The sequence below is a fragment of the Antrostomus carolinensis genome, unplaced genomic scaffold (assembly GCF_000700745.2).
Source record: "Antrostomus carolinensis isolate BGI_N321 unplaced genomic scaffold, ASM70074v2 scaffold23753, whole genome shotgun sequence".
Lineage (NCBI taxonomy): Eukaryota > Metazoa > Chordata > Aves > Caprimulgiformes > Caprimulgidae > Antrostomus > Antrostomus carolinensis.
This window is the reverse complement of record NW_010303500.1, coordinates 21,760-34,280: the sequence shown is the minus strand read 5'-3', so window position 1 is coordinate 34,280 and position 12,521 is coordinate 21,760. Positions and strand designations below refer to the sequence as shown.

The 12,521-nt window shown below is 39.3% G+C and overlaps 1 protein-coding gene across 1 annotated transcript in view; it reads left to right on the top strand.

The window, feature by feature from the left end:
• Positions 1-1,035: 1,035 nt before the first annotated feature.
• Positions 1,036-12,521, top strand: part of IFT57 (intraflagellar transport 57) — a gene marked incomplete at its 5' end in the record, with an annotated part of 16,722 nt that continues 5,236 nt past the window's right edge. Inside the window, 6 exons of the mRNA XM_010164128.1 lie at positions 1,036-1,198; positions 2,855-2,973; positions 3,924-4,014; positions 7,256-7,324; positions 7,865-7,987; positions 12,295-12,366. Of these exons, the coding sequence (XP_010162430.1) occupies positions 1,036-1,198; positions 2,855-2,973; positions 3,924-4,014; positions 7,256-7,324; positions 7,865-7,987; positions 12,295-12,366 (637 nt within the window). The remainder of the gene's footprint in view (positions 1,199-2,854; positions 2,974-3,923; positions 4,015-7,255; positions 7,325-7,864; positions 7,988-12,294; positions 12,367-12,521) is intronic.

Genomic DNA, 12,521 nt, shown 5'->3' with positions numbered 1-12,521 from the left:
AGTGATAATAATAATAATAGCATAAAATATGGAAATGAGTGATACCCAGTGAAACTGCTCAGCACCTGCTGACCGAGCCCGGCCCGTTCCCAGGTAACGATCCCGGAGGAGCGACAATCCTGAACCGAAACCGCAATCCCGGGAGAGCCAGAGCCCGAGTGAAAGCCAGAGAGAGCAAGAGAGGAAGAGCCCCTCACTGATATACTGGACATGACATGATCTGAGATGGAATATCCCACTGGCAGAGCCAAATGTCAGTTTGGCTTATTAATTTAAATATTCCTCACCCCCATAGGTCTTGTGCTTGTGGACGGACAGAACACAAAGTCCTTCACTTCCACTGACAGAAATGCAAACACTGGGATGTTCTCAGCGTCTCTCATAACAAATCCCAGCTGAAACCAAACCCCAGCGCTGTTCTTGATACTAAAAAGAAACCCTGCTCTGTCCCAGCTAAAAACCAGGACACACCAAATCACTTGCCCTGTGAAAAACGCCTGAGATTTAGCAAAATCTTTCCTCATTCTTGGCCTACAAGTTACTGGCAATTGGGGATCTTTGACTTTTGATTCTTTTGAGCTGTTGAGTATTTTATGTTACACAAGGGACGTTTGAATGAATCCATTGTATAGGTTCTTAATTAGCCAGTGGTGGTATTTTATAAAGTGATGGGATGCATTCTGCATCCCTAAAATGAAATGAGCCGATCATGATTTGAGACTGCTCAGGTAAATAACTTGGGTTTATGAGGAAATGTTAATTTGGCAGTGTTTAACTGAAGCTCTATAATCCTGCTGGCAGGGGAGAGGAGTGTCCATTTGATTCCTTGAAAGTCTGATGTTGATTAATAGCTTTACTCAAAGCAGGAAACAGATGAGCTGCACATAGAAAACTTAGTCTGCTGTGGTTATGTGTGGAACTAGACATCCTGAATTAGTTCAGATGGATTGAGAACGTCAGTTACAGAAGCTGCTTTCTGTAAGAGCTTCAGGAGCTCTTTGCAATATTTACCATTTTTTCCCCCTTTTTAAACAGGCACTACTTTGCTCTGCCCACTAATCCCGGTGAGCAGTTCTTCATGTTCTGCACGCTTGCTGCCTGGCTGATCACTCAAGCGGGACGTCCCTTCCAGCAGCCACAGGAATACGACGACCCCAACGCGATAATATCAAACGTGCTCTCAGAGCTGCGGTCGTTTGTAAGTGCTGAACGTGCTGGTTTCCCAAGTGTGTTTCAAGCACGTGCATCACCTTCAGAAATAACAGCAGTGACACACTTCCTCTGATTATGTTCCCAAGGACTGGACAGGCTTTTCCTATCTATAAGTTTGTACTATGTTAATTAGTTAATTGGAAGTTTATACAGTCTGTACCTACTTGCTAATTGTTTGGCACTCCAAAAATGGTCTTACAATATTATATATGATTCCAATTAGTTTTGTTCTACAATCTGTAAAACAGATTAAGTTTGGTTTACTTCTCATAGTGCCACATATCATAGAATCATAGAATGGTTTGGATTGGAAGGGACCTTAAAGATCATCCAGTTCCAACCCCCCTGCCATCAGCAGGGACACCTTCCACTAGACCAGGTTGCTCAAAGCCTCATCCAGCCTGGCCTTGAACACTTCCAGGGAGGGGGCATCCACAACTTCCTTGGGCAACCTGTTCCAGTGTCTGACCACCCTCACAGTGAAGAACTTCTTCCTAATATCTCATCTAAACCTCCCCTCTTTCAGTTTAAAGCCATCACCCCTTGTTTTGTCATTAGTCGTCCTTATGAAAAGTCCCTCCCCAGCTTTCTTGTAGCCCCTTCAGGTACTGGGAGGCCGCTATAAGATCTCCCCGGAGCCTTCTCTTCTCCAGGCTGAACAGCCCCAACTCTCTCAGCCTGTCTTCATAGGAGAGGTGCTCCAGCCCTCGGATCATCCTGGTGGCCCTTCTCTGGACTTCTTCTAACTGGTCCATGTCTTTCTTATGTTGGGGGCTCCAGAACTGGATGCAGTATTCCAGGCAGGGCCTTACAAGAGCGGAGTAGAGGGGCAGAACCACCTCCCTCGACCTGCTGGACACAACATATGTTGCTCATTTATAGGAGTATAATTTACAAAGATTTTATCCTGAAAGTTTACACAGTGCTTGTGATCTTACTCCTGCCAAAGTCAACGGTATATCTCATATTGAAGGAAATGGTTTAGTATTGTGTTCATGTTTTCTTCATTTTTTTTGTTAAGGAGTAGAAGGTTGCATAAACTGCCAAGAGCTATTGGGATTTTTTTTCAATATTAAAAAAAAACCCAGAAGTCAGAAGAGTATATTGATTTACAGGAAGTATGAAGATTATACTGTGGTGCAGCTGTGAATGATGTTAAGAACGCTGTTCTCTAAAGGAGTTAAACCATAACAAATGAAGATGTTTATTCTGCAGGACAGCAATAAATAAAAATAAAGTACTTTATAAATAAAATCTGGAACAAACAAGGCAATATTCAAAAGCTGGTGCTTAAGTCTCAGTACCTGAGTTTCTCCATAGCTGTTCTTACCTTGCCAGCATGTCACTTGTGTGCTTGACCATCTAACTCCTTTGCAGCTTCTGAACTTTTCTGCTCCCCTTGAGTACCCTCTTACCAGGTGTTTTAGGATTTGAACGCTGCATCTGTTCCTTGGGTTGTTCTGTTTTCCCTTCTGTTGCATGACTGGTGTTGCATAGAGAAAGAGTATGAATTAACATTAGTAAAATCTTCATACACAATGGTCACTTTGGTTTTAGTATAAAAAAAAATCTTGTTACCTCCCTGAGAGGAACCTCGGGTTGATGGGCAGCCATTAGTAAACAGCATATCTCTTTATTTTAGGGAAGGCCTGTGGATTTTCCTCCCTCAAAATTAAAGGCAGGTTATGGAGAACAAGTGTGCTATGTTCTTGATTGTCTAGCTGAAGAAGCCTTGAAACACACTGGCTTTAGCTGGAAAAGGTATAGTACACGTTTAAGCATCCTCCCTTGTGCACTGTTTTCCAGCAAACAAATGTAAGTTGTAAAGACAAAACATAGTCATGACTAGAAATGTTTTACTTGATGTTTCATGACATGCTAAATTCAACTAGGCTTGAAGCAGTGGGAACAATTAATTCCTAATGCAGTTTCACACAATTTACTCTCTTACCAGCAAGGATGAGTTTGTGCCATTAACAGACTTAGCTAATTAATAAAAATTTGACTGATGACCTTTTTTTGGTCATTTCCCTGTGCATAACTGCTTGTTAATCTGACAGTTGACTTGAAGCATTTAATGTCCTTTTAGGTCCTTTCAGTTAATAGCTAAATTCTTGACCTCTTCAGCTGGAGGTATGCACCATATGTGATCTTGTTACAAGTACACTACAGTAACCTTGAGTCTTTAATCTGAAGGAAATCTTGGGAGGAATTAGATGACAGATAATTTCATGTATGTGAAAAATTCTTTAAAAGTATTCTTTATTTCATTCCTTCCTCCTGATGGGTTTTGAAATTGATATAGTGAAGTAATTTCTACCTGGGATATATTTCACTGTTACTTATGTTTAGTACACAGATTCCACTGTGGGCTATAAGTAAGTCATTGGTGACTGTGCTTGAATTTTTAGGAGGTTAGACCAAAAGAGAAAATAAATCAAAATTTACTCCCCAGATGTCTTTGTAGTACAAATATACTGTACTGCTTGGCATAATAACTAACCTTACTTATAAGATAGGCTAAGATAAACAAAGCCTTTTAAGGATGAGTGTTAATTCTGTTTAAGTAGGTGAGACACTAATCACTGTTTAGTCATATTCCACATAATCCATACTTCTCATGAAATGTTTTGTTTGCTCAGGAGCAATTTACAGAGTTATTTCCAGTTTACTGTGTTGAAAAGCTTTGCTGTTCTTTGGACTGATTTCAGGCCAGTGTATCCGACAGAAGAGCCAGAAGAAGAAGAAATAACAGAAGATGATGCAGAATTAATCCTTAATAAACTGGAAGAGGATGTTGCAGTAGGTTTACCTGACTGGTTTTGATTATATTAGTATTGGTGAATTATGAGGAAATTTTCACTCACTGCTCATTTTATTTGGCTTTGTTTAAGAAGTCTTTTCTATTAGCTGTTCAATCACCCTTTTTTTTTCTGCATCTCCATTCCTGCATCCTCAGCTTCTCTGTAGAGTTTTTTATTTCCTTTCAGATAAGGTTGTTTACTCCTTGGGACAGAACATATGTTCTCATGTGGGTTTATAGTTAATATAAAGTGAAGTGGAATCTAACCATACATTACAATTACATAGATTCAGAATTGTTTTCTACTGATACAAGCTGTTGATGTTAAAACGAAACTTCAATCTCTGTTTACAGATTAGGCTAAAATTTGGTTAAATTTTGCCCAGCACTTAATTAATTGAGTGCTCACTGTTGTAACTCAAATTTCACTGCAAATAGGAAATAGCAACTTTGATAATTAGTTGGTCTAAAGATTTGGGAACACAGTAGACAGAAAAGAACTAGAAACAGAGCATTTGTTTAAAAACACCAACAAAGCCGTAAATAAAGGTCACAGAGTTGTCTTTGTAGACAAAGGTCATGGCAGCTCATTCCATGAATATCCCATCATCCATTCTGACTGCAGAATAAGTCTTTCTGTGTGCTTTGAAATACCTTTTACCAACAAGATGGCAATGTTTGAGCATCAACTCTTTTTTATTCCTGCTTTTGAGCTATAATAATTACAGTGAAGTTGTCATGTCTATGAAACAGCCTATGAAATACACCTGTAAGTTCAAATATGCTTTTAGGACTTACTGGTGGATGGATGTTGAACAGAAGTTGTTTCTTGCTGGTTGCCTTTCTCAGAAGGTTATTTTTATGAGAGTTGGAGTCTTACTGTAAACTGGTAGCATAATGTGATCACAAGACATTGTCATTTTCACAGGATTCTGTCAGTCTCCTGAAGTGAGTCTTTTTACTGCTGGCTTAAACAAGATTTTTCTGCAGAGGGAAGTTAGCTGCAGACAAAGTGAAAATTACAAAAAGAAGTTAGTTTCACATCCGATTTCTCCAAAAGCTGATGATTCTGTGCAAAATACATATAGATCAAAACCAAAATATTGAAAGCTGTGAGCCTGGAAGTGCTCACTTGCTGTGTCAGTAAATTACTTGAGAAGAATACAGTTTTTTAGAGTGTTAAGACCCAGCAATACTAGATAGCAAATGGCACAACTATCCCATTTTTGTGTTCAGATTTTTCAAGTGCTTGGGAAAAATTAAAGGACATAAATGTTGGAAATAAGAGTGCCAGTAATGTTAGCATATGGGTCAGATTATAGTCCCAATTTATATGCCATAATAGTTCACAAGAATGCAACAGCTGAAGAGTTTGCTTCTCTTACTCTTCTTCTCGCAGTTTTCCCAAGTATTGCATTATTTTTGTCATTTTTATTAGCCAAGAAAAATCCCAAACTTCTTAAATTTCATACAATATGCAAATATTGTGATGTGGATGTCCAGTTGCATTTTTATCTTTGAAGCTTTGAAGTCTCCACTGAAAAAGTCTTGAATAATTCTGAGAAGAATAAGAGACATTCTGTATGGCATGTTTCACTAGCCTCAGAAATGTAAGCTGTTGGCTAAAAGCTTCCAGTATGAAAACAGTCAGGTGTCTGCTCTTTTCTGTGTCTTGTTAAGGTCTAAACTGTTTAAATTGGCAAGTGGGGATGAAACAGTTAAATAAAGCACAGTTGAAACCCTTCAAAGAACCTCTGGATTTGCTCTCAGGTAGTATCTTAGGCCGTGATTTTCACAACTAACATGTTCTATTAGCTCTTCTGAGTTTGTGCATTAATAAAACTATTTTTCTATGTTTATACCAAGTGGGTAATCGCTTTTTAGAGCCCCTAAAAGTTCTACAATGATTAATTATTTGCTGATTTTTTTTTTCTCCCCAGTCCATTGTTGCTGCCAATATATTGATACGTCCTGGATGTATTAGCTGTATCCATAATTGAATTTAGCAGTATTTACAGTAGTTAAATGCTAATTATTAGGTTCATGGATTGTTCTTCTGGTTTTGATTCTTCTGAATAAAATTGATGAGACTGACAGAAACAAGCCTAGTTCTGTAAATCTTGGGGAACTGGGTAACCCGTGTTAGGGAGCCAGCAGCAGCCAGCAAGGCTGGGTGTGCAAGGAAATCTGCAGTTTGGTTTCTCAGTTCTAATAACTAGTCTTGATGTTGTTATGGTAGTGTTGTAATATGTTCTTCTAAGTGCTGCACAAATATATATTGTCCATTCAGCAAAAGATAGTCCCAATCTAGTCACCATTAATTTCTTGCAAGTATTCAGGGGATTAGGGACCAAACAGGCCAGAAGAAAATATGGTGATCCCTGTTAGTTAAAACTAGGTAAGGCAGAGAAATAAGCTCCCAGGTTTTCACTGGGTCTGGAAGGCTTCTACACTAAAACCTGTTACTTCAGCTTTCATGATTTGTCTAGAAAGGAGGTGGATGATGAAATTTTGCTTTGGTGGAAAAGATGACTAACAGAAGAGCTACAGAAGGACAAGGTATATAAGTGTATGGGTGATAAAATGGCAGGTGAGATTCTGTATAGATAAATGGAGGGTAATGCACAGAAAAAGCGTCTTTGACTTATGCAGTGATGAGCTCTGAGCTGATCATGGTCTCTGAGGAATGCAATTTTGAGACTACAACAGAGAAGTCTATAAAACCATCAGCCCAGTGTGTAGTGTCATGAGCAAGAAAACAAATTGATTGCCTCAATTTGAATTGTATCATTCTCCACATTGAAAATGTGGCATCATGCTGCAACTCCAAATATGTAGTGCAAACAATATCCTGAAAACTTTGCTCAGGTCTGGTTGTCGTTTGGTTTGGGTTTTAATGCAAAGCTTTAGGAAACACATAATAAATTACATTTACCACACAACTATTGATAATGGCCAATTTGATGTGAGAGGGCTTAGGTTTTGGGGTTTTATTTTTGGTTGGTTGATTTAGTTTTTTAATACCATGGCACCCTGAGGGAAATGTGGGGTAGTTTTCATCTTTCATCTGTCACAGATATTGTGTCTTCACTTAAGATTTTATTACCATAAATGCTTCATGTCTTGTTTTGTTCAGAAATATGGAATTTAATACTCCTTGTCCCGTGCTCCTGCAAAATAAAATTAAGGAGAAAGATTGTGCGGTACTTACTGAAGTTTTACTTTACAACTTTCCTTAAGGAAGAAGATTCAGACAACGAAGAGAACTTTATTGACCTGAATGTTCTAAAGGCACAAACGTACAGATCGGTAAGTTGTAACCCAACAGTCCTCTCTTGAGAGATTTTTAGATCTGTAGCAGCAGTTTAATTCTGTTGGATTTAAGTCTGAAAATCCTTGTATAGTTTAAACTTGAAAAAAAAAAAACCCATTCCAACTGAAATGAATCAGCTTGTTTTAAAAGAAAAATGTGCATCCAGTTTCTAAACTGCTGTCACTGCAAGGCTGCTGGAAACATTTGCAAGACATTTTGCAGAGACTTTTAGGGAAACACGGTATTAATTTCTTTAATATATTTTAATTCTTTGCTATTTTTAGAATGTGTTATAATTTCTTACATACATTTTTTTTCAATTTTAAATATTATGAGAATATGTATTTATTTTAATTCCTAATCTTTACAAATTCAAAGTCATTAAAGAAATTTGCTACATCCATAGTCTAGATCATTCTGGATATAAATATTTTTCCTGAATATGAAAACTGTAAGCCATTGTAATGTGATTTTTGACAGTTCTCACTCTGCATAATGATGACATTTTGTATATAAACTTTGTGATTTTTACACAGGACATGAATGACATTGCAAAGCAAGAAGAGATTTTACAGTCCACAACAGATGCAGCAGAGTGGAATCTGGAGGTGGAACGTGTGCTTCCACAGCTGAAAGTTACAGTCAGGACTGACAATAAGGTATGTGAGGGTGGATCTGCATGTGTACACATGGTAATGAAAATGTTTACTTTACATTTACATTTTTTTTCTTTTGTCATGCCAAGAATTGTGAATAATGGGCTCTCCAGTGCTATCTTGTCTGAACCTTTGTCACTTACTTTGACCCTAGAATAAATAATTTTCAGTATGTTTTTTTTTCCCCAATATTTTTTTCTTGCTACTTAGAGGGCACCTTATTTCTAGATATTTATTTCCATATATTTATTCAGTGGAAACTTCTTAAATCATTAAACATTTCCAATGTATTCACACTTCTGAAAAATTATACCCTCAGTTTAGCAGCTATTAAAACACCTTCCTGGAACAGAGCTGATGAACTTCTTATCTTCCAACTGTTCCATTTGTCAACCACATGAAAGGTTGATTGCATGGAATTCATCTTTCTGAACTTTATGTGACAGTAAAGTAGTATGGTACCTCTGATCTAATCATCACAGACTCTCCTTGTGTTTAGTGAAAAGACATGAGTACTTTTTTGACTGATTTTACTTACCTATCCAGATAACTACCTCAGGATGAAATGCATCATTTCTTAGAAATGTGTATTTCTCTTCATAATTTATCTCAAGGAGTCTAGAATGAGCAGCTTAGAAGTAGACATCTATCTTTGGCAATTCCAAACCTAGGACCTATTCCTGGCATTGCCATAAGCATTCTTTCTGGGAGCTTGTGTAGCACACACAGATCAGTGCAGTATTGAAATTGCTCATTTGGTGTGACACAGCTAGTTGGGGTGTTGGAGCAATCTGCAGCAGTGATACAGAATTCAGAGAAGGATAATAATCTTGCCAAAAATAGGCTAAGCTCTCAACTGTCTGCTAAATTGCTTGCCTGTCTTAGACTATACTGCATTCTTGTACATGAAGAATTGCCTGGTTTGAGCCACCTTTCTGTGCTCCTCAGCAAGCCCATCTGTTATAAAGAACATGATGCTTGATTCTCACAGTAAGAAATTAAAACTTAATAAAGACATACATAGAAAATTAAAGCCACTGTAGGAACTGAGGTTTACTGGCTTCCAGTTTAATGCACCATCTCTTGGCTTTAAGGAGTATGTCAAATGAACATGAAAAGAGGATTCTTCTTTTTCTACCTCCTGTGCTTTTGTGCATTCAGAAATAACTGGAGAGAAATATTTGGCCTCTTTTCATTCTGCAAGAAAAGCATCATAGTCTGTTTCCTAAGCTGTGCCTGTAAATATAGTACCAGCAGGGGGTTAATGGTTTAATCAATGGCATTAGAAACTAGAACTTATTTGTAAAGTCCTGGGCAGGGGTGGGAGGTGAGGGGTGGTTTTGTGCTTGTTGTTGTTGATAATTTGCCAAACTTTGAAGTTTAAATGAAAACAATTGTCACCAGACCAACAAAAGATCTTGAGTCTGCTGCAAACTTAAAACCCAACATAAGCATATTTCTCTACTAGCCTTTGTTTCATTCTGGAAGAGAATAGTGGGCAGCAGCACAATTGTAGACAGCAGGTGAACTTAACGGGCTGAACAGCTTTTGGAGATGCTTAGCTGTGCTCTTCTGAGATGGTGACAGAAACACCAGTCCTTTGGTAGTTACGTGCGTGTCCTGTGCAGGGGGACAGCCTCACTTCACATCGGTGGAACTGCCTGTGATTGAAGGATGGCACATGTTTTAAGTGTGCAGCTGTTTTAAGCCAGGATTTGTTTTGTACATATACATTATAAGTGTCTGTATTCTCCGGGAGCTCCAGGATCTGGAATTCCTCTTGCTCAGGTGCTGCAGCCCAGCCTTGTGTACCTGGGGACCCATAGGTCCCCATCCCAAACTGATGGATACAGCTGCTACTTCTTTCCTGTTTGCAGGTTCAACCAGTAGTGAAGTGTGTATCACACAGACACACAAAGGACTGAGATGGCCAGCTACACAAACTGCCATAAACAATGCCCTGTCTTCAATACCACTTGTAGGACTCCCATAAAACATAAGTATAGACAGCCAGGCCCCCTTCTGCCTCTTCAGCTAATTAAGATTGAAGGTCAATAGTGAAAGCACACACCCCCTGCTCTCTAGATTCACAAGCACGTGCACATTCAGGGATCCCTCAGCTATTGACATGGTCCTTCTGTCTGTCTGATCCTCCTCGCCTGCATCCTAGGCCCTCTTAACTGTCTCACTGCTCTTCTGCTTGCTGGCTAGTCCAGACTGATGCTTGCCAGCAAACAGATGTGCACACTCACGTGCTCGTTGTAAAGGCCCCCTACGTTTGTGGGTCCCCTGAATACCAGCGTATACCTGCTGCCTGCCTCATACCCAGCCCTGGATCTAGTGCCCAGTACTTGACAGCTCATTCAGTTTTAAGTCTGCTGTTGAATTTTACACATGCACAGCAGGTTTAGGGAAGATGTAAACACTTGCCTGTCCCCACCCCAGCATCTGGCACCAGCAACACAGGCTTGTGACCTGCAATCCTGCTCCTTGTGACCTGCAAGTTGCTGGCACTGAGCCCCTCGCTGTGTTACTCATGCCAGCCCTTCCCAGTAGCTGGATTTTGGGATACACACCGGTCCTGCCTTGGTGGCTCAGACCCTCACCTGCTCCTCTGGTTGGCACTGAGACCCCCAATCTCTCTGGCTGCAGACACCACAGGCCTGGGACACCTGCAGTTGCTGGTCCCATATCTTTTCTCACCAGCAGCTGGCACTTAGTCCTTGCAGCACTCACACATGCACAGGAGAGAATGAGGTTGCACAGAAAGAAAATTTAAAATAATTTAATAAGGAGATAAGACAGACTGCAGTCATCAGGCACAGGGCTCAGTTAGCCAAGCGGACTGACTGGCACCAGTTTACACATGACCAGCCCTTCTTATACCCCTCTCTGTTCACCACTTTTTTCCTCCCCAGTCCCCTTCCCCTGCACACTGCTTCATCAGTTTGCATAGTTGCACCAACCCTCATCCTGAATATCCAGAACCCCCAGGTTTGCATTTGTACCAGTTGCAAGGGCCAAGTTCACCTTCTTTGAAGTGATACTTGTAGTTTCTTGATAGCCCATCAGTGTGACTGATGAGCTTTGTTTCTTGTCCTTGTCTCCCTTAGTGTTTGTCTGGCAGATCTGTGTCTCTGTAGGTTTTGTTTTTGACCTCCCCCTTATCACATTTGGACAAGGTTGTCCATTAGATAATTGTACTGATACAAATATTCTCACATTCCACATGCCCTTATCCAGTAGTGTAACTGGACAGGTTTGTTTCTTGTTACTGCCTCCATTATTGTTCATCAATCAGTTTTGTGCCTCTCTGTTTTGCTTTGTATCCTTTTCAACAAGGGCCTTGATCAGATAATCTTACTGAAGCAAACACTATCACCTTCCATGTATCCTTACAATACCTATTTTACAGGAAAGCCTCCTAAGGTTCAATTTCACATGATAAAGATTTGTTAACTACACTTTTTTTTTTTTTTAATACCTAGACCAGTACAGTGCCAAAAGCTTAAAAATCTTAAAAATATTTTTAGCACGTTCAGAAACACAATACTGAAATAGCAGTAATTCTGCAGTGACACTACTCTGCTTCATTTTGAACTTACAGTCTGTCTGCAGCTGTGGTTTGGGTCTGGGAGATATAAAAAGTTTGCACTGATAAGGAAAGATTTGTGATAAAGCTTGGGAACTGGAATTCATTTCTAAGTAAAAGATGCTTCCCTATCAAGTTAAACCAGCACCTTTTCTCATCCCTGAGTCCACGTATGTTTCTTATAAGCTAGAAGCTGCAAATAATTTTCCCCCTTTTAATTTTGTTCCACTATCATAAACAAGTTTAGGTATTTCTGCCTCTTTCATTTAATTCTGTTCTTTTTCTGATAACAGTAAGGACTAAGTAGAAAGGGAGGATCTGATAGTCTGGAACTGGTAGGTGTTAGGCATTGGAAGCACCCTTTTTCTCTGAGAATAAGCTGAGCTAGTGCAGCTACAATCAATATTTTCAGTATTTATGCCCAGAGTGGTTTCTAGCAGAAATAGTTCAATGAGGATCAAAGAGACTCTAAAAAGCACAGCTACTGTGGTATCACTGAGGATGTCAACGTCTGTTTATGGATCCGAGTGTCACGTGTGACATTTAGGAGATTTATAAATTGTGTCACATTAAGCAAGTGCCTTTGGATATGAACATGGCAGTGGCAGAATGATACACGGTAACAGCATAAAGGAGAACTGACCCTGCCTTGCATCAGCCTTTGTTTAGGAACCAGAGAAAGATAAAAGTTGTTCTTACCTATGTTTTACTTTTTTAGGATTGGAGGATTCATGTAGATCAAATGCATCAGCATAAGGATGGAATTGAATCTTCTTTGAAAGAAACTAGGGTATGTCTTGTATACGCAGACTATTTCACTGATCTATCAGCGTTTTTATTTTCTCTTATATCTGATATATGTTAAGAACTAAATTGATTTTTTGTTCCTTAATTTTATTTGTGTCAATGCTGTAAAACCAAAAAGGGAAACATACAATAATGATG